Source organism: Podarcis liolepis, assembly GCF_965112155.1.
Source record: "Podarcis liolepis genome assembly, chromosome: 13".
Lineage (NCBI taxonomy): Eukaryota > Metazoa > Chordata > Lepidosauria > Squamata > Lacertidae > Podarcis > Podarcis liolepis.
In genome coordinates this window covers 41,188,404-41,210,083 of record NC_139573.1, presented here as the reverse complement: position 1 = coordinate 41,210,083, position 21,680 = coordinate 41,188,404, and the positions used below count along the sequence as shown (strand labels likewise).

The window sequence follows — 21,680 nt, the reverse complement described above, 5'->3', positions numbered from 1 at the left end:
AGCCACCATCTGTTTGTGAGTGTGCACAAAGGATTTGGGAGCAGCAGGTAGCCTAAGAAAACTAGCAGCAAGACCAGCCACCTTTAGTTCCTTGGGACTCGGGCGGCTTACATGCTTACTGCATGCAACACACATTTTTGTAGAGCACGGCCACAACTTGCTGCTACTCTTGGAATTCCATGGTTATCTAGTCAGGATGAGAGGAACATTGTCTCCAGCCTACAGCAACTTCAGAAGCATTCTATTGCTAGAAAAAGAGGAGGGTCTCTAGATGGTAGGCACCTTGAGAGAAAATGGAGATCCCAGAGAAGACAATTGCACAGCCACTATCAGGCAGCAACATGCCATGAATGGAGCTTTATTTTGAGGTGTGTTACGTTCAGAATTTTGCTTTTAGTTGCCGTAGGACACGCACCATTTGGTTTTGGGTTTTTTAAAGTCACCGTGTACTCTCAGGAACTAAAGAAACTTAGATCCCTGGGATGCCAGAATATGGTATACAGTGGTACCTTGGTTCCCAAATGCCTTTGCTGTCGGACGTTTCGGTTGTCGAATGCCAAAAACCCAGAAGTACAATGGTACCTCTGGATGAGAATGGGATCCGTTCCGGAGGCCCGTTCGCATCCCGAAGCGAATGCAACCTGCACCTGCAGATCGTGATTCGCCGCTTCTACGCATGCGCATGACATCACTTTGAGTGTCTGCGCATGCGCGAGCGGCAAAACCCGGAAGTAACGTGTTCCGTTACTTCCAGGTCACCGCGGAGCGCAACCCGAAAACGCTCAACCTGAAGCAACTTTAACCCGAGGTATGACTGTAAATTCTTCCATTTTCAACGTTTTTCAGAACCCAAACATATGATAAGGCTTCTGCTAAGTGCATGAAGCTCTTGCAACCAATGGGAAGTCGCACCTAGATTTTTGAATGTTTCGAAAGCCGAATGGGCTTCCGGAATGGATTCTGTCCGAGAACTGAGGTACCACTGTATACAGCAACTGCAAGATTGTGGAACAGGTTTCCAAACCAAACTTATCTATAGCCAACCACGCAGGCATTTAGAAGGGTTTGTCCCATAAAATATTTTCACATCCTCTAATCTGCTTGCATTTCATTTAAGTGGACTAGTTCAGACATTAACGATCTCCACGAAATAAAACCATGGTTTATTAAGCTGAGAACAAGCACTGTGCCTGAGTACTCCCCTCTTTGTTCCTGCCCTCCCACAGTGGAGTGACTGTTTCTATAGTGATTTGTTAAACCATGGTTTCCTAATACAACCAGATCTCAGTTAATCCTGGTTTACTAATAAGGTTATGAAGCCAGGACTATAAAATGGTTAGTAAACTAAAATTAATCCATCTCAGTTTCACATGTAACAGGAAATTGTGGGTTGCCATGATTGAAGCATCAAAGCCAGCATATGAGAGAAGGAAAGGCGGATGCAGCCTGCATTAATAAACAATGGTTTGCTAAACTGAGATTATGACACCTGAACTGCCCTTCAACATTACTTTCATGGCTGAATTATTTGTGATGGTTTATGTAATGATTTCAGGGTGCTTTTTATAAGTAATGTATAGATAAAATGACAAATTGAAAATGAAATGTATATTTTAAAGGGGTAGTTAGGGTCTTTTCTGGCTTGTTTGGAGGTTCTAGCAGGGGAGCGCAGCTATCGTATACCCTTGACCGAAGAATGGTACATTCCTTCTATCTGGGATGGTCGTCCTCATCCACCGAGCACGCAGCTTCGGGAGGGATTGCAAAAAAATGGAAAACTGGTAGTATACCGACAAAAATAGAGTGGCTTGCCAAATGATTGGAGTACTACAATATATCCAAAACAATGGGAGAAATTGGAAGATCTCAAAAGAGAAGATAGACAGGGACTGGAAGGTGTTTAAAGGATACTTGCAAAGCCATATTGAAAAATCAGAACTCCTATTAGAATAAACAAGTTCCGTTTTAAATACTGAAATACTAAATAAGATTGTTAACAATGTGTAATAGGAAAAGAAGCATGAAATTAGGTTAAAGGTGTGTGAAAGAAAGTAATAGAAGTGGAAAGAAATTGCAATTGAGTAGATTGGAAGTCTAACACAAAAGTGGGGTGAGGGCTGGTGGATGGTGATGGGAAAAGGAATTATCTGTGGGATTGAGTGTAGGTATGTTTGAACATTTTAAAGGATTGTATGAAATGTATGTTTGTATGATTGTATATTTGCAATATGTGTGTATCAATGCTGAATTATTTGAACAATAAAAACTTTTTTTTAAAAGAAAAAAAAGGGGGGAAAGGGTCTTTTCTGGCAAGCTGCTTTGCCTCACATACTCTTGCAGACAAGGCCCTGTCATTAGCTAGGATTTGGCTGCCTTCTTTACCGGCATCCTTTGTCAGCAGAAATCAACTTTCCAACAGCATACAAATGCTTAAGTGACAGATAAATCTGACATTAGCAAGTTTTCAATGGCTGTTTCGAGTGGAGGTGTTCTGCACTTCTGCAGAGAGCCATTTCCTCGGGAAGATGCTTGCTCATTAACATTAAGGGGAAACTATAAACCTTGCCATGTCTCTATATCTGTCTCAAAAGAGACTCTGGCATTATGCATATTCCTCTTCAGCAACATCTCCAGTGTTTCTTCTCAAATAGAGAGGAAACCTTGCTGAAATGGGGGGTGGGAATAATCCTGAAACTTGCACTTGTTTAACAGACTGCAAAATAAATTATTTGAGTCGGAGCTCATTTGGTAGCCATACTGTTCTTGAGGGCAGCATTTAATGGAGGAGAAGGAAGCAATCCAAGCTTAAAATTAAGAAAGTAAGAAAGAAAGGGAGGCAGATTTTGCAGTTTTTAAGCTGAAGGGTTGGACAATATTAAAACTAGATTTTAAAAAGCAGTTCCAAAAATTGAGCAGCGGATGTTGTGAATGAATCTCATTGGAGTCCAAGCGGCAAGGACATCTAACACACTAAAGCAAGAGATGTAAAACCTATGGACTTCCAGCTGCTGCTGCTGGACTACAGCTACCATAATTCTTGTTCACTGGCCACACTGGCTGAGGTTGATGGGAGTTGGTGTCCAATCACATATGCAGAGCCTTGAGATATCCACTCCTGCATTAAAGGCACCCTCAAGGTTGCTCTGGGCCAATATGAAAAGAAGCAGAGTAAATAAGAAGTACTAATACTCAGCATTCAGATACAGTGGAACCTTGGTTCTCGAATGTAATCCGTTCTGGAAGACCGTTCAACTCCCGAAACTGTTTGAAAACCAAGGTGTGGCTTCCGATTGGCTGCAGGAGCTTCCTGCACTCAAGCGGAAGCCACGTCGGACGTTTGGCTCATAGCTGTCAACTTACAGATTTGAAAATAAGGGACCAGCAGCCTCGAAAATAAGGGATCAGCAGCCAAAATAAGGGATTTTTTGAACACAGGTATGTTCAACTTCTGAGCCCCTCCGAGCCAAAGGCAGAAAGCCCAGCCAGCAGCCAAACGAAGCCTCAAGCGGTGGTTCCCACAGTGCAGCAACCCGGCAAAGGGGATGCATCAAGGAAAACCACCGTCACCTCTCCGCTGGGAAGCGCTGAGCAAAGGCGAGTCCCAAGGCAACGCAGCAGATTTGATCGGCACAAGGCATGCAAGCTCCACCCCCCAGTCGTTCTTAGACTCCTTATTGGGTGAGCAACACAGCCAAGCAACGCAGTTGGAGCTTCCCTCCTCCCTGGCCAGCAGGCAGGGAGGGAGAGGAGCTGCTTCCTTTGAAACCCGGGAAATTTAAGGGACATCATCAATAAGGGACAGCAGCGGGACACGGAGCTGGGATAAAGGACATTCCCGCCAAATAAGGGACGGTTGACAGCTATGGTTTGGCTTCCAAAAAATGTTCAAAAACCAGAACACTTACTTCTGGGTTTTTGGCATTCAGGAGCCAATTTGTTTATCGACTAAGCCGTTTGAGAACCAAGGTATGACTGTATTACGTGCAGTGCAACCCAAAGCATGTTTGCGGATGGAAAACACCTACTGTGTTGAATCTGGCTTGCTTTTAGGAAGTGCTTCATTATTATTATTTTGGTAAAATGAGCCCATATCTTGCTAAGAGCACTGTGAGTTCCAGCATAGAATGGTTGCCAAAGACAAAGGGGGAGAGGTGACAGTACTCTGCAATGGTGAGTACCATCACAAAGAAAGCACTGCTTCTAGGGAGTGCGAAAAGCCTTCGTTCTTGAAGGGCTACACATCTGAAGATCTTGTGAACCTGACAGCTCTGCCAATCAACTGACACCAGTTATTTTCCCCATTCTGCAGTTGCTGGGCCTGAGGTTAACACACAGTGACTTCCTTAAGATCGCAGCGAGCTCACGGCTAAGGTGAAATTTGAAGCAGGGATCCTGGCTGCCACTCTTAACCACAACGCAAAACCAGCTCTGTTTACAAGAACATAGCATTTGTTTGCTGAGCACAAAAGCTCCACTATATTTTTGGAGCACGGGAGTGAGGGTGGGATTTCTAAAAGTACTTTTGATGAGAATGATGAAAAACACCACCACAATGTTTGTGTAAATCTGATGTTAAATGAGAGTAGTCCTTAGGCTGGGGAATATCTCCATTTGCAGACCAGAAAACTACACCCACAAGCCGCAACATCCACAGCTGGTGAATGTTTCATATTTCAAGTCATTCTGAAATGGCTGCTGTCTGCTTCTGTCTTCCCTCTGCCTTCAATTGCTTCACCCATTTCCTTTTCCTGTACCTTCGGCACCAACCCTTCCAGTTTCATCTCCTTGCATACTGGCTGTTTAGTGACCCAAGACTAGGCTCACCTGAAACAGCGTTAGCTGACTCAGCTAGTCTGACGTGTGCAGGTGGCTCATGTTATTCCGTGTGTCACTTGTTTATGCAAAAGCCTGGTGGACTGGCCCCATTTTACAGAGGTTAAAGAAAAGGAAAAACAAACAGGCAAGGGGAGAGGCATGTGTACACTGCATTGGAGAAATGAGGAAAATATTGCATGAAAGTGTCTGGCAAGTCTCATTTGTTTTGACTGGTATAGCTGGGAGATCTTTGTATGCACAGCATAGTGAGCCAACAGCAGAGGGACCGTCTGCTAGGCACAAATATTCTGTGCCAACATGTAACCTGCTCCCCAGTCCTTTCTGCACCTTGACCTGTAACATAGGAGTTGTCAAAAGTTTGCCCGCCACTCACAAACCATTTGTATGCACCAGGGACTTCACCCCACACAAGGTAGCAGGATAATCCTTGTGAGTACTGGTGAGTTACACAGCATATGTTTCCCAAAGCAACAAAAGGTGCTTAGTTTCCCTTTTCTTTTAATGCTCTCTTGATTTTCTTACGTTTATACATCAGCTGTAATTTGGTCATGTCCTAAACAATAATGTCCAAGGATTCCATTTGATAAGCGGTTACTATTTGCAAATCTAGCCATAGCACCTCAAATCTCTTCATGACATGTTCCTCAGGGCCAAACAGCAGCACACCCCTCAGAAGCAGAAACCGACTTCATATTTTTAAATACATCTTCCATGAATCTGAAAGCTGGGAGGTAGATCTCAAGCTAACAAAGCAAAACACATTGGTTGTGCTTGCACGTCACACTAAACCATGGTTTTAGTGAGACGCATAAATTGTAGCAATATTCAACGCTTGTTCATTCCCTGCCACTCCAATACACACTTCTCCCTCTGTATAGCCAGGAGGAGGATTTCAACAGCTTTTACATTTGGTTTCCCATAAATGTGGCTTGTCATTTCATCTGTACTGGAGATCGTGGGTTACACTAACTAGGTTTTCTTGAAACAAGTCAGCTCCATAAACCATGGTCTGAAGTTGGCTTGTTTTAAAACTGGAGAAGAGGAGGTTAAGGGGTGATATGATAGCCATGTTCAAATATATAAAAGGATGTCACATAGAGGAGGGAGAAAGGTTGTTTTCTGCTGCTCCAGAGAAGCGGACACGGAGCAATGGATCCAAACTACAAGAAAGAAGATTCCACCTAAACATTAGGAAGAACTTCCTGACAGTAAGAGCTGTTCGACATTGGAATTTGCTGCCAAGGAGTGTGGTGGAGTCTCCTTCTTTGGAGGTCTTTAAGCAGAGGCTTGACAACCATATGTCAGGAGTGCTCTGATGGTGTTTCCTGCTTGGCAGGGGGTTGGACTCGATGGCCCTTGTGGTCTCTTCCAACTCTATGATTCTATGATCATGGTGTGAAACCATGCTCATCAGTTCAAATGAAACAAACAGATGCATTTAAGGGCAATGGAAAATAAAAGCTCCCCAAGTCCTTCTCCTGACCATGTGGGAAGAGAAGGAATGGGGAGCACAGGAGCCTGAGGCTCACTGTGTCCTCTACACATTACACAAAACCATGGTTTGGCATGATGCACCAACACAGTCATTTTCTCACCACATCCACTAGGGTGCCACATGAAGTGAATAGGACTCATTGTTTGCTTAATACCTTGGTTCAATCTAGCTGGCCTACCTCTCCACACACCCCGTCAGTGTAGAAATGCATGTATCCCGTTAGATTTTATGTTTTGTCTCTCCAACTAGTCCCTACTTTCATTATTTCTTGCTCTTAAGTTTGCAAGCCTTCGGGACAGTAATCAGGGACACGGTTATGAGCCTGAGTCCTTGGATTGGGTGGGGCAACTTCAAAATCTTTAAAGCATTTTAATTGTGCATTACTTATGTACATTGGGATTCCATGCTCTCAAAACAGGCAACAGGACATAGCAATTAAGTGCTGCAAGATATAAATTAAGCATCAGGATCCCAGTTCAGAAAAGCACAATAAACTTGACTGTAGAAGAAAGAGGGACAAAAAGCATTTCTGTCTGGAGTTGCTATGCAATATGAACCCCCCTTTTCTTTTAAGGGAGTGGAGGTTTGCATTCCACTGTTTCCATTAAGCAAATTGCTGAAAATATTTTTGGCTGCTGAAGGGCTTCTAGAGCAGCTGCAGTGGAAACAATCTCCTCACCCCCACCACAGGTGTGGCAAAGCTCAGTGAAATCCACATTATTAGGGTAGTTGGAAGATGGGTCCATCAAATCAGATATTTGTTTTGTTTTTCAATTGTGGTCCCTATTTTTCCTCCTCTCCTGATTCTGTCATATGCATAGGCTTCCTTAATCAATATCTTTCAACGCTCCTCTCTTTTCAGGAAATTGATTGGCTAAAGGTAAGATATTCTATCTATGCTTTCAAGTAATATTTTATTTTGGAATGTTTTTATGGGAAAGGGTTGTAGCTCAGAGGTAGAGCATCTGTCTTGCAAGCAGGAGGTCCCACATTCAACCCTGGCATCTCCAGCTAAGCTTGGGAGAGACTCCTGTCTGAAATCCTGGAGAGCCACTGCCAGTCACTGCCAACCACACTGGGCTAGATGGGTCTGACTCAGTATAAGGCTACTTCCTTTGTTCCTGTGCCATGCTCCAGCCATGCCTTCATAACCGCGAAGCTATTATTGATGGCACCAACCTAACTATGGAGCTTGGCCATGGACACATGTAAGGGGGTCGGTTTTCAAACTCCTGGTTCCAGGAGGACCACTGTCTGGTCTGGAGGATAAATGTTGGCCAACACTGACTTAGGTCAACTAAGGCTTATTGACTGACGCAAATATTGTTCTGTGTGAGACGACCAGAGAGATGGTTTTACTGAACTATACCTTTAATTATAAATGGAGGCAGTGAGATATTTTACTTTCTTGGGCTCCATGATTACTGCAGATGGTGACAGCAGTCACGAAATTAAAAGACGCCTGCTTCTTGGGAGGAAAGCAATGACAAACCTAGACAGCATCTTAAAAAGCAGAGACATCACCTTGCCAACAAAGGTCCGTATAGTTAAAGCTATGGTTTTCCCAGTAGTGATGTATGGAAGTGAGAGCTGGACCATAAAGAAGGCTGATCGCCGAAGAATTGATGCTTTTGAATTATGGTGCTGGAGGAGACTCTTGAGAGTCCCATGGACTGCAAGAAGATCAAACCTATCCATTCTGAAGGAAATCAGCCCTGAGTGCTCACTGGAAGGACAGATCCTGAAGCTGAGGCTCCAATACTTTGGCCACCTCATGAGAAGAGAAGACTCCCTGGAAAAGACCCTGATGTTGGGAAAGATGGAGGGCACAAGGAGAAGGGGACGACAGAGGACAAGACGGTTGGATAGTGTTCTCGAAGCTACCAGCATGAGTTTGACCAAACTGCAGGAGGCAGTGGAAGACAGGAGTGCCTGGCGTGCTCTGGTCCATGGAGTCATGAAGAGTCGGAAACGACTAAATGACAACAACACCTTGAATTATGCCATAGTAAATTAATAGGTAAAGGCTAAAGGCACTGGGGTAGCTGGAATCAAGAAAGTCAGGAACTAGCAGATCTCAAGCTCCCATCATTGCAGTTTCTCCCACCTCACTAGCGCCCTCTACTGGGTATCTGTATAATTTCCTGCAGCACAAACTTGTTGGCCTCTATCGTGTCAAGAGACAAAGGAGTGTGCCTCCAGGGGTGAAGTCAAACCACTGTGTTAGCATCTCTCTGGGGCACAAGCCTAGGAGGTGTGTATGGAGGTTCTGGGTGGCCCAGACAACAAGTCTCCCCTCTGGCCTTGGTGATATGGTCCAAAGGAAAGCAGAACAATACATTTGGCAGCAGCCCGGCTGCAAGATTTGCCAGAAAGAGGCATACAAGACGCCATCCAGCCGTCTTAGGGACTCCACTCCACTCCAGATTTGTGTAGGGTTTACTCCTGAAAATATCCCACAAGGCAGCAGATGTTTAGGACCAGAGTTTTCCTTCTCTTAGATGCGGCAGCTTCCCCGGTTGAAAAGCCCGTCACTTCCTTCTATAGCATGTGCGGAAACCTCCTTCTTGACTGTTGGACCCATTATTGGTCACATCTGCTTAATCTGCCGGAGCCTGTCTTTGCATGCAGGGGAAGTCACTAACTCACTGAGGGGTTGAGACTCATCAGCTACCCTCACCTGGTTTAGTTGGCCAGCCAAAGCCATTCCCAGATTGGGGATGCTGTCACATGCTGACAGCTTCTAGGAACCACTGGTGAGAGCTGAGTGCAGGGTGGTGACCAAAGGTGGACAAACTACCCCAGAAGGAACATGACATGTCCCCCACCAGAAGTACTACCTGCTCCCCTAACATCCTATGCAACTATGGAGGCACAAATCACACAGACAAAGCATCTACCACAGGTATCAAGCACTGGACTGAGACAGGTGTCAAAGATTGCTTCACGTGATATTCTCTCCCACACCCAATGGTATATTCTGGAGTGGGGAAACCTCAGTGAATTGGAAGGAGGCACTCATAGTAAACGTAAAGGTAAAGGTAAAGGGACCCCTGACCATGAGGGCCAGTCGTGACTGACTCTGGGGTTGCGGCGCTCATCTCGCTTTATTGGCCGAGGGAGCCGGCGTACAGCTTCCAGGTCATGTGGCCAGCATGACTAAGCCGCTTCTGGAGAACCAGAGCAGCGCACGGAAGCACCGTTTACCTTCCCACCGGAGTGGTACCTATTTATCTACTTGCACTTTGACGTGCTTTCGAACTGACAGGTTCGCAGGACCAGGGACAGAGCAACGGGAGCTCACCCCGTCATGGGGATTCGAACCACTGACCTTCTGATTGGCAAGTCCTAGGCTCTGTGGTTTAACCCACAGCGCCACCCGCGTCCCTCCAAATATAGTATTTGCTATTAATTTAAATTTGAGACGAGGTTCAGCAAAAAGTTCCACATAAGTTATACTGGGATCCTGTGGTATGTTTTAATAAAGAGTAGATTACTATGAAACCACGTCAAAGATGTAGGAGACCAAACTCCACTTTGCAACAAGAAGGACCATTTTGGATTTCCATCCATAACAACATATTATATTGAACTCTATTAACAATGTAGTAGATGCCAACTTGTACTGACCAAAACTGGTCATATTTCAAACTTGAACCTTTTAAGGGAATTCACTTAAGGCAGGCATGGTCAAACTTGGCCCTCCAGCTGTTTTGGGACTACAATTCCCATCATCCCTAACCACTGGTCCTGTTAGCTAGGGATGATGGGAGTTGTGGTCCCAAAACAGCTGAAGGGTAGCCAAAAAGAACTACGTACGTGGTCAAAATACAGGTTTGTGCAAGCCCTGAGGAGTCAGACTCTAGAGAGATATCCAGATGTTTACAGAAATGGAGTCAAAAGCCATGCCAAAGCAAGACTTGGTGATGTGTACTCAAACTCACCTTTTGAAGTGATTTGCCAGGACTCCAATCAACTCTCCGATCTTGCTCTCATTGACTGGATGCATGCTGAGGAGGCACACAATTAGGTCCTTGTTGTCCTTTGTGTGGAAAACTGCAAGCTGGTCTTTTCCATTGGAGACACTCAATCCCGTCAGCTGAGCGAAGAAAGAAGGGAAACGTTAAGGTTCACCAGGTTCCATGCCTTCGTGGATGCTTTGCAGTAGTCATAGAAAACTAGATTACAAATACAGACACCTTCCCCCTACCACCCGTTTCTGGAATGACAGCCATGTCTGATTAACGAGACTTTAACAGGGCAAGTGCCTGGCTTTTGCCTCTCAAGTGATCTCAAAGCAGAAATAACACAGGGACACAGGGACATTTACTACGAGCAGCACACTATATGTTTTGACATTAGTATTTCAAATATGACTTTGTATAATATAGAAGTGCCTACAGACAGTTGAGCAATTAAACAGAACCTTAAAAGCAAGGCATACATTAAATTTCACAGTAGCACCTCAAGTACTTAGGAAGCATGCTAAGCATATTAGAAATATATTAGGAAGCTTTGTTTCAGTTGCACTACATGATATATTTATAATTATTAGAATCAGGATTTTTTTCAAAAAAAAAAAAATAAGGGTACTCTCTGTTTCCTATTCATATTGAAATACGGACCCTCAATGAGGCCAAACTTATAGATTCACAAAATGTTTAGGGGGCCCAGAAAAAAGTACCATATTTTTCGCCCTATAGGACGCACCGTCACATAAGGTGCACCTAGTTTTTTTTGGGGGGGGGGAAATAAAGGGGGGGAATTATTTCCCCCCCAGCCCAAGCTTCCCCCGACCCCAGCCCCCAGAACAGGCAACTCTCCGCAAGCCGTGGGAGCCCGGCGCCTTGCGGAGAGCTACGCAAAGCCTGGGCGCGCTGAGCTCAGCGCACCCAGGCTTCAGGATGCAGGCAACTCTCCGCAAGCCGTGGGAGCCCAGCGCCGGGCTCCCGCGCCTTGCGGAGAGCTGCACGAAGCCTGGAGAGCGAGAGGGGTCGGTGCGCACCGACCCCTCTCGCTCTCCAGGCTTCAGAGAAAGCCTGCATTCGCCCCATAGGACGCACACACATTTCCCCTTCATTTTTGGAGGGGAAAAAGTGCGTCCTATAGGGCGAAAAATACGGTACTTATTAGAATTATTACTACTAATTGAATTTATACGCCGCCCTATACCCGGAGTCTCAGGGTGGCTCACAGAACAAAACCAGAACACAAAACCATAAAATATAGAATAAAAAAAACAACAACAACCCAATAACCCCCCCCCCAAAAAAACACCCCTCCACATTTTAAAAGGACTTCGGATGTCAATCAAATCAACCAAAGGCCTGGTTAAAAAGGAACGTTTTTGCCTGGCGCCTAAAGGTGTATAATGAAGGCGCCAGGCGAACTTCTCTGGGGAGAGCATTCCAGATAGGGAGCCACTGCAGAGAAGGCCCCGTTCTCGTGCTGTCTTCCTCCAGACCTCTCGAGGAGGAGGCACACAAAGAAGGGCATCAGAAGATGATCTCAGGGTTCGGTTAGGTTCATATAGAAAGAGGCGCTCCTTGAGGTTTTGCGGCCGAGCCATTTATAAAAAGTATCTGGAGTCCCACTCTCTGCCTGCGGTGCAGAAAAGGGCAACCAAATTCACCAAGGGGCAAGAGCAACTCCCCTTTGAGGAACGTTTACAACATTTGGAGCTTTTTAGATGAATATGGAAAGAGGGGATAATGATGTATTTGCATGATGTGGGGAAAGTGGATAGGTAGTATCTCTCACACAGATACACACAAAATAGGAGACTCTTGAGTCATTCAATGAAGCTGAACAGCAAGAGATTCAGAGGAGATGATAGGAAGTGTTTCTTCACACTTAGTTAAACTCTGGAATTTGCTACCAGTTTAGATAGCCTTATCCCTCCATGAAATTATCTAGCTCCCCGTAAAAGCTATCAATGGCTACTTGTCATGATGACCATATTTCATCTCCTGCATCAGAGCAGCATGTCTCTGAACACTAGGCACTGGGGATTATGATCAGAGCGCCACTGTACCCATACTGTATCTTCCTGTCAAAATAAAAAAATTCCTTCCAGTAGCACCTTAAAGACCAACTAAGTTAGTTCTTGGTATGAGCTTTCGTGTGCATGCACACTTCTTCAGATACACTGAAACAGAAGTTGCCAGATCCTTCTATATAGTGAGAAGGTGGGGAGGGGTATTACTCAGAAGGGTGGTGGGAATGGGTGATTGGCAGATAGCTGAGATGAGCCTGTTGACGACTCTTAACGACTGCAATAGGTCTTACAGGAAAAGGCAATGGGGTGAGAAGGTGAAAAATGGCTTAGTCATGTATAATGAGATGTCTTTGTTCAGACCAATGTCTTTGTTCAGACCAGGTCTCTCCATGGTTTTAAGTTTGGTAATGAGTTGCAATTCAGCAGCTTCTCTTTCCAGTCTATTTCTGAATTTCCTTTGTAGTAAAACAGCTACTTTGAGATCTTGTATAGAATGTCCTGGGAGATTGAAGTGTTCTCCTACTGGTTTCTCTGTTTTGTGATTCTTAATGTCAGATTTATGTCTGTTTATTCTTTGGCGTAAGGTTTGGCCTGTATCTTCCTGTGGGCATCTGCCTGACCAGACTGCTGGACCAGATTGGGCTACCAAGACTGTGTTGTTATGAATTTTTAGTTCATCTCCAAACTTACTCACACATTTCCCACAAAATGTGTTCGTCACATAGAACACAGAAATTGACAACTGATAACAATATATTAAAATGTATCTGCATAGCACAACATACCGTATTTTTCGCTCTATAGGACGCACTTTTCCCCCCTCCAAAAATTAAGGTGAAATGTGTGTGCGTCCTATGGAGCGAATGCAGGCTCCTTGGCTTCAGCGATAGCAACGCGAAGCCTCCAAAGCGCAGAGGGAGCGCTCCCTCTGTGCCCCAGAGGCTTTGCATTGCTTTCACTGAAGCCTTCAGAGCGAGAGGGGTCGGTGCACACCGACCCCTCTCGCTCTCCAGGCTTCAGGGATCGCCGCCTGAAGCCTTCAGAGCGCAGCGCAAGTTCCCGCTGCGCTCCACAGGCTTCAGGTTCCTTTCGCTGAAGCCGGGAGAGCAAGACTCCCCTGGCTTCAGCAGAGAGGGAGAGCTGTGCAACCCCCCTTCAGCCAAGCGGGAGGAGAAATGGAAGGGGCTCCATTTCTCCTGCCGCTTCGCTGAAGGGGCGCTGAGCAGAGAGGGGGAGAATTTTTTCCCCTTGTTCTCCCCCTCTAAAACAAGGTTCGTCCTATCGTTGGGTGCGTCCTATAGAGCGAAAAATACGTATTCTGAACACAGTATGGAGACCTTTTTTTGTAGCAGAACAGTACACACACCCCAAACTATATACTGCAGCTGTACAGCCTTGGGGTAGGGATGGGTGAAATCTGCCCATTTTGGTTTCTCTCCATTTCTCATTTTCCATTCTTCAGTTCAGTCCATCCTGTTTCTGCATTGGCACATGAAAATTCATATAAAATTGTGTGCATATACTCTTCTGATGTATCCATTTTTGAAGCATTTTCCCCTGAAATCTTACATTTCTGTATACATTTTTTTACTAATGCAGACATTTTCTATGCTCTTTTGATTGGAGAACCGCATTGCAAGATCTAGGTAAGTGTCAACTCCAAAGGATAACTACATTTCAGTGCGTGTCTCGGTTCAGTAAGTGCAAATTAATCCTCCTCCCTTCGCTATTCATTTTTTAAAAGAGGCATATGTGTTTTATTTAAAAAATACTAACGAGTTAAAAGGTTTGCGCAAATGTAGCAATAAATCAGGTGAGACAGAACAAAGATTGAAATATCTGCGCATGCTACCATACAATGGCTCTCTTGATAATAACAAAGAGGTTACTGATTGACCAAGTATTGGTGATGGGGCTTTGATTCTGCTTACAGTGCATTTCTGCTAATCAGACCCGTAGAAAAAGCCAATACATTTCTATATTCTGGATTGTGTTTGGCACACACAAGCTTTTGTCTAATAATCAGGGATTAAATTAAGCCAAGGTTTGAAAGAGCTTTGCCCCAGAATTTTTATTTACATACATACATAATACACACACATACATATAATATAGTGTATTAGAGAGTATGAACTTTAAATTTTAAAAGCTGATACAGCTTTGATCACTCAAACATCCCAGAGGAGAGCACAATTCTTCAGGCACAAACCCAATAATTGCTATTTATTTTTGTAGTGAAACGTCAAGCATTGACAAAAGTGTACTCAGATGAGAATTCCTAGCTATTTAGAATGGCTATAATTGGATCAGACTGACTGCTAGTTTCTTCAAGGAACTTAAGAAAAAACTCAACCTTCAAGGACTGTTCTTTGTTTTAGCATAAAAAAAGAGGCTGTCTCATTTCTGACACCTTTCAACACCTCTCTGCCATTTTCCCCTTGCGGGAGAGAAAGGTTAAGACTTCAAGAAATTTTCAGTGCACCAGAAAGCTCATGTAAAAAGGAATTCCCCAAACAGCAGTGCATACTTTTAGAAATTGTTGTTATGAAAGCCTCCAAAAGCAGGGTCTAGGTGTGTTCAGTTGTATTTCTAGGATTCTAATCAAGGGGATGAGACTGAAAGCAGGCAGAAGGCTGAACGCTCTGTGACCAGGCATTCTCTTGCAAGGGATCAAGAGACCCCACATTTAATAATAATAATAATAATAATAATAATAATAATAATAATAATAATAATAATAATTTATTTATTATTTATACCCCGCCCAACTGGCTGAGTTTCCCCAGCCACTCTGGGCGGCTCCCAATCAAATGTTTAAAACAGTACAGCATTAAATATTAAAAACTTCCCTGAACAGGGCTGCCTTCAGATGTCTTTTAAAGATAGGATAGCTGCTTATTTCCTTCACATTTGAAGGGAGGGTGTTCCACAGGGTGGGCGCCACTACCGAGAAGGGCCTCTGTCTGGTTCCCTGTAACCTCACTTCTCACAATGAGGGAACCGCCAGAAGGCCCTCGGCACTGGATCTCAGTGTCCGGGCTGAACAATGGGGGTGGAGACGCTCCTTCAGGTATACAGGACCGAGGCCGTTTAGGGCTTTAAAGGTCAGCACCAACACTTTGAATTGTGCTCAGAAAGGTACTGGGAGCCAATGCAGATATCTCAGGACCGGTGTTATGTGGTCCCGGCGGCCAGACCCAGTCACCAGTCTAGCTGCCGCATTCTGGATTAATTGCAGTTTCTGTGTCACCTTCAAAGGTAGCCCCACGTAGAGCGCATTGCAGTAGTCCAAGCGGGAGATAACTAGAGCATGCACCACTCTGGCAAGACAGTCCGTGGGCAGATAGGGTCTTAGCCTGTGTACCAGGTGGAGCTGGTAGACAGCCGCCCTGGACACAGAATTAACCTGCGCCTCCATGGACAGCTGTGAGTCCAAAATGACTCCCAGGCTGCACACCTGGTCCTTCAGGGGCACAGTTACCCCATTCAGGACCAGGGAGTCCCCCACACCCGCCTGCCCCTTGTACCCCAAAAACAGTACTTCTGTCTTGTCAGGATTCAACCTCAATCTGTTAGCCGCCATCCATCCTCCAACCGCCTCCAGGCACTCACACAGGACCTTCACCGCATTCACTGGTTCTGATTTAAAGGAGAGGTAGAGCTGGGTGTCATCTGATGAACACCCAGCCCAAACCCCCTGATGATCTCTCCCAGCGGCTTCATATAGATATTAAAAAGCATGGGGGAAGAGGACGGAACCCTGAGGCACCCCACAAGTGAGAGCCCAAGGGTCTGGACACTCATTCCCCCAACACCACTTTCTGGACATGGCCCAGGAGAAAGGAGCGGAACCACCGTATAACAGTGCCCCCAGCTCCCAGCTGTGTTCGGCCTGCACCTTCTTCCAACAAATATGGGGAGTTATGAGCTGGGGTCAGGCAGGAGAGAATGCTAACCCAATACCCACTCCTGATCTTCCTTCCCCTCTCCATCCAGGCCAATTCCAGGGGCAATGGTCAGTGCCAAGTGTTGTGTCCCCTAGCAAACAGTTGGGACAAAGTTATTGTTCTCTAGGTTTCAATCCTGAAAAAACTATACGCCTTTAGAATGGGGAAAATCAATTTGGTGCCCTTCAATAACTCAATGGTCAGTTGTACTACTGTGACTTCTGGATAGTACTACATTTACTACTTAGTTTTAGAACAAGGAGCTACCTCTAACATAAAAAAGTGAATGGTTGGTATGCAACAGACTATCAACCCACATTTAGCTCCAATAATCTGCTACAGGGGGTCTCTTCAGCAGGGTAGATTAGTTTAAATAATTGATTTAAATCTGTTTTTGGCATCTTGGCGTGGGTAATTGTGATTTGCCCTGTAAGGCAGGTGCATGGTGAAGCAATTGTACCACTGCTTTGTGAGGTACCAAACTCTGCACGAATCCACTGAATCTACACTCTCAAAATGCCACAATTGGACGCAGGAACGCATCCTGATTCAATTTAACAAAACAAGCTTGCAAAGTGACAGTAACAGGCATGTGTGAAATAAGAGAAAATGATCTTCATTTCCTCTGTTTTCCAGAATGTGTTGTTATTTCCTAGTTATCTGTACACCAGCTACAGACTTCCTCAACCCTAGGATAATATATTCCCATCTTAATGCATTTATTTATTGCTATCCTTCAGTTCCTGGCATATGCCAAATTGGTTGGCAACACCAGGGACAAGAACTCCACCAGAGGTTTCAAATCACGGGGATTTTTACTGCCACAAGTCAAAGGCACACAGTGGGATATTGCTCCCCATTTGGAATTGCCTTTTTTTTTTTAAGGTTAGGAGTGACAGAATGGCTTCTTGAGCTGGGAAAACAAGCTTCGGCAGGACCAGGCATCAGCTGACCGCCTGAGATCTCCATGGCAACGTCTTCCCAAGGGATGTTGCTATGTTGACAGGGCAGCTTTGCAAACAGTGATTGTGAGCGCTGCTGGCATGCAGATGCTCTTGGAGGAGGCTGGCTCCTGTACACCTTCACAGGGCCAATCCATCTTACAGATGTAAAGGAAACTCATGTTTTCAGGTGAGGCAGAGAAATAAACACCGGGGCTCAAATATAAATGGTCCGTGTTCTTGGTGAAAGCATCAGTCCAAATAATGGAGCTTTTCTATGAAGAGCAAGGGGGAAACCCATCTCCCACACCATTATGCAGATTTCAAGGCTCCCCCACTTTCACTACATAAAAGGTATTAGGTAAGAGGGCATAGGTGTAAAAAAAAAATCAGCGACAATAGGCAGCTCCTAAAACAGAGTTTGATAATGTGGGCAACAAAACGTCAAAAATACTGATGAGAAAAGTAAGGTTAATTTCAGCAGGCTGGAAAGATTTCACACACCAGTCCCCTCAAGGTATCATCACCATTGTATATATTTTATGAGGGATGCGGGTGGCGCTGTGGGTTAAACCACAGAGCCTAGGACTTGCCAATCAGAAGGTCGGCAGTTTGAATCCCCGTGATGGGGTGAGCTCCCATTCCTTGGTCCCTGCTCCTGCTAACCTAGAAGTTTGAAAGCACAAAGTGCAAGTAGATGAATAGGTACCGCTCCAGTGGGAAGGTAAACAGCATTTCCGTGTGCTGCTCTGGTTCGCCAGAATCAGCTTAGTCATGCTGGCCACATGACCCGGAAGCTGTATGCCGGCTCCCTCGGCCAATAAAGCAAGTTGAGCGCTGCAACCCCAGAGTTGGCCACGACTGGACCTAATGGTCAGGGGTCCCTTTACCTTTTATGATGTAACCCACCCTAGGATTGTGGATTGGTGAAGGATGGGACAGTAAACAAACAAACAAATATTGATGGAAGTGTGCATGAATGAAAATTTGGCCGTGCTCTTCAGCATTTGAGAAACCTCCATCATGCAGAAAACTGGCTCACACAGATCCATAGGCCCATTGCTGCCCTACCGAGCTTTGAATCAGGGTGGCTCTTTGAGAACTTATTTCCTTTCAAATCCACCCCCACAGACATAGCAGCTCAGGAAACATTTTCCAGCACAAAACAAGAGCCAATTTGTCTCATTTACATTTATTTCAGTGAGATGTCCTTAAAAGTACTAGACAATGAAAAGAGCAGTTCCTCCAGTAAGGCCATCAGCAATATGCATACTATCTACTTATTACTAGGCAATTCCTTTCACTTCTTTGCAAGCAGGAATGGTTAAATAAAACTCCCAACATTCCAGCACCATGCAGAGTGTTTAATTTTTGCCCTTTGTCCACTCTGTACCACATTATTTCCCACTTCCTTGGTCCTCGCATACACAAATTTGGTTGTTGGTTTTTATGAGCTAACTGAAATTCCTTCCTACATTAATTTTTTTTCTACCATGTTAAAACGGATCCCTGAAAGCAAGTCAAACTGAGATGGCTTGCAATTCATTGTGAGTTCCCATGGGTGCCTCGGTGGCCAAATCTGATTATACTACCAAATGCATGTGTGAAGCTAAGGTACTAGCCATCATAGGCAAAGTAATGTGTTTCAAACATTATATGACAGCCACTGTTCATGTGAAGAAGAAGAAGAAGAAAAGGAGGAGGTGGAGTTTGGATTTGATATCCCGCTTTATCACTACCTGAAGGAATCTCAAAGCAGCTAACATTCTCCTTTCCCTTCCTCCCCCACAACAAAGACTCTGTGAGGTGAGTGGCCCAAGGTCACCCAGCTGTGACTTCCTTTGCACCAGCCAGTCTGCCAGCCTTTCAGCATGTTAAACTTCTTCAGGCCTTGTGGGCACAAACCCCCAGCTGAGTATCACACGTTTGAAAGAAATTCTTTAAGGGACAAGCTGACCCACAAGAGACAAACACAGTTGCGAGTCAGTGGCCAACGGGAAGGGAGAGCTATGATCAAGATCTTACCCCCTTTCAGAAATACTGAAATAGCAGGCTCAGGCAGTTGCTTTGAGGGTTGCGAAAGCAGCAATGTGAGTGTTTCATTTACCCCAATATAAATTGCACCACTTCTCTGGAAAGAATTAGTTCGCAGGTTGGGGCTGAGGGAGGGGGAAGAACGCACAGATAGCTCAGTGTGTGGAAACACAGCTAATAGCTGCTTGTTCAGGAGGAAAGGAGTTCAGAACAACCTAGTCCTACTTCCTTGATTTTCAAAGCAGCCACATGGGGCTTTCCAAGGGTTTTTTTTTAAAGACAGCAGGAAATTTTGCTCATGGATTTACCATGCCATCTAGTTTGGCCCTTTGGCTGGCTGTAGAGACTTCCTAACCGTGCTACAGAATGAGATTAGGATCCATTAGCACTGGAAGTAGAAACTGTAACAGAACAAGATTCCAAACCTCCTCTGTGCCTCTAAGCCTTTAGGGAAGGAAGAAGAACAACAGCCCCCCCCCCCATTCTCCTGCCATCATGCAGGCTTATTGACAAGAGCATCATGAAGGTATCTTGACCAGCACTGGAGGCAACGAGAGCCAGTAAACCAAAGCTCAATCCTAACTTGCTAGAATATTGCAGATTGGTGGTTTCTGGGTCTGGGAACTAGGGAGGCAGCCTGCTCTGGATGGGGCTGCATTCCCTCTGAAGAATCATATTTCTAGTTGGTAAGTCCTGGATACTTTGTCATTGGGAGCCCAAATGACTTTGGTGACAAGGAATGGGATAGCCTGGTCAGAGTGATCCAGGTTCCAGAAACATTTTGTTTGGACTACTGCAAAACATTCTACATGGAGCTGCCCTTGAATATGGTTTAGACCTGGCAGGCGTCAGCAAACATTTTCAGCAGGGGGCCGACTGTCCCTCAGACAGGGGGCCGGACTATATATTTTTTTTGGGGGGGGGAAATAAATGAACAAATTCCTGTGCCCCACAAATAACCCAGAGATGCATTTTAAATAAAAGCACACATTCTACTCATGTAAAAACATGCTGATTCCAGGACCATCCTCGGGCCGGATTGAGAAGGCAATTGGGCCAGATCCAGCCCCTAGTTTGCCTACCCATGGTTTAGAGACTGCAGATAGAGCAAAATACAGTTGTCAGTATTCTGATGGTCCTGAAAGCTAAAGACCATAAACATTGGTGCTTAAAGATCTGCACTGACTGCCTATTTGCTACTGAGCCTGAGTCCAGGTTTTGGTACTGACCTATAAAGCCTGAATGGCTTAGAGTCCTGTTACCTGAAGAGCTGGCATTTATACCATTCTGTCTGCAACTTGAGATCTGTTGGGCATCTCCTCTTGGTAGTTCCACCACCAACTGAAACTTCCCAGCAACAATATGCTAATTATGAACTGCACTCCCACTATTGATGTAACCCACCCTGGTTTTTTTTTTGACAAAGAGTGGGTTGCAAGTTTTTAAAATATATATACAGTGGTACCTCAGGTTACAGATGCTTCAGGTTACAGACTCCGCTAACCCAGAAATAGTACCTCGGGTTAAGAATTTTGCTTCAGGACAAGAACAGAAATCGTGCTCCGGCGGCGCAGCGGCAGGCCCCATTAACTAAAGTGGTGCTTCAGGTTAAGAACAGTTTCAGGTTAAGAACGGACCTCCAGAACGAATTAGGTTCTTAACCCGAGGTACCACTGTACTTGTGGAAGATAATACAGATAAAATACCTCTATGCACTTCACAGAATTCTGACCAGAGTTCTTATCAATTTTACAACAGAGAAATTGGATCATTAGCAATTTCGTACTGTGGAGTCCTGGCTCCAGCTCCAATACTTACATTATACAGTGGGATGGTTTTCATCACTTTGTAGTGCTTTGTTGGATCCATCTTATAAAGGTGTCTGTCAGTGATAAAAATTGCCCGATCTTCCACTTTGCTAAAGCGGTTTATCTGCAAATAATCAAATCCCCATGGGAATTAAAAGTCATTTCCTTTTTTAAACAAAACAAAACACACTTCACACACTCTGAACAGGGTGACAGTAGAATTATTGGCTCCTTAAGATGTTTGAATTTTGCTTCCACAGCACATCAGGTTTTAACTGAGAGAAGGATTAAAAATGGTCCGGATTTAAGATGAGTTCAAATGGTCCGGATTTAAGATGAGTTCAACTTGGTGGTATTGTGTAGAAAGCAGTAAAGCAGTAATTGAAAACAATGAGATTAAAAAAGAAAGGAAAAGTACTTCCGTTAGCTTAACTTTGATTGGTAAGATAGCAGCCCAAACACGATGATCCTGTTGCTGCCTGTATTTGCTCACTAAAGAGGGACAGGGGCCAGCCCTCTAACCACATAAACTGCCAAAAACAGAGCATGGCTGATTGCAAGAGGTCAGGACTTTGCTTTAAAGGCAGGTCTTACCTGAGCTTCGGGCTTTCTCTGGTATAT

At 44.8% G+C, this 21,680-nt stretch overlaps 1 protein-coding gene across 4 annotated transcripts in view; it reads right to left on the bottom strand.

Annotated features, from left to right (window-relative positions):
• The window catches only part of MYO1D (myosin ID), a 175,961-nt gene that overhangs the window by 50,505 nt on the left and 103,776 nt on the right, over positions 1–21,680 (bottom strand). For 3 of the 4 annotated variants that reach the window (XR_014518099.1, XM_083469533.1, XM_083469534.1), the window contains exons 20-21: positions 21,070–21,183; positions 10,276–10,430 (exon numbers count right to left, since the gene is read on the bottom strand). Coding sequence is in view for 2 of the 4 variants with exons in the window: in XM_083469533.1 (XP_083325659.1) it covers positions 10,276–10,430; positions 21,070–21,183 (269 nt within the window). In the remaining 2 variants the exon portion in view is untranslated. Of the gene's footprint in view, positions 1–9,408; positions 10,431–21,069; positions 21,184–21,680 lie in introns of all 4 variants that reach the window. The other variant, XR_014518100.1, reaches the window with a different exon arrangement.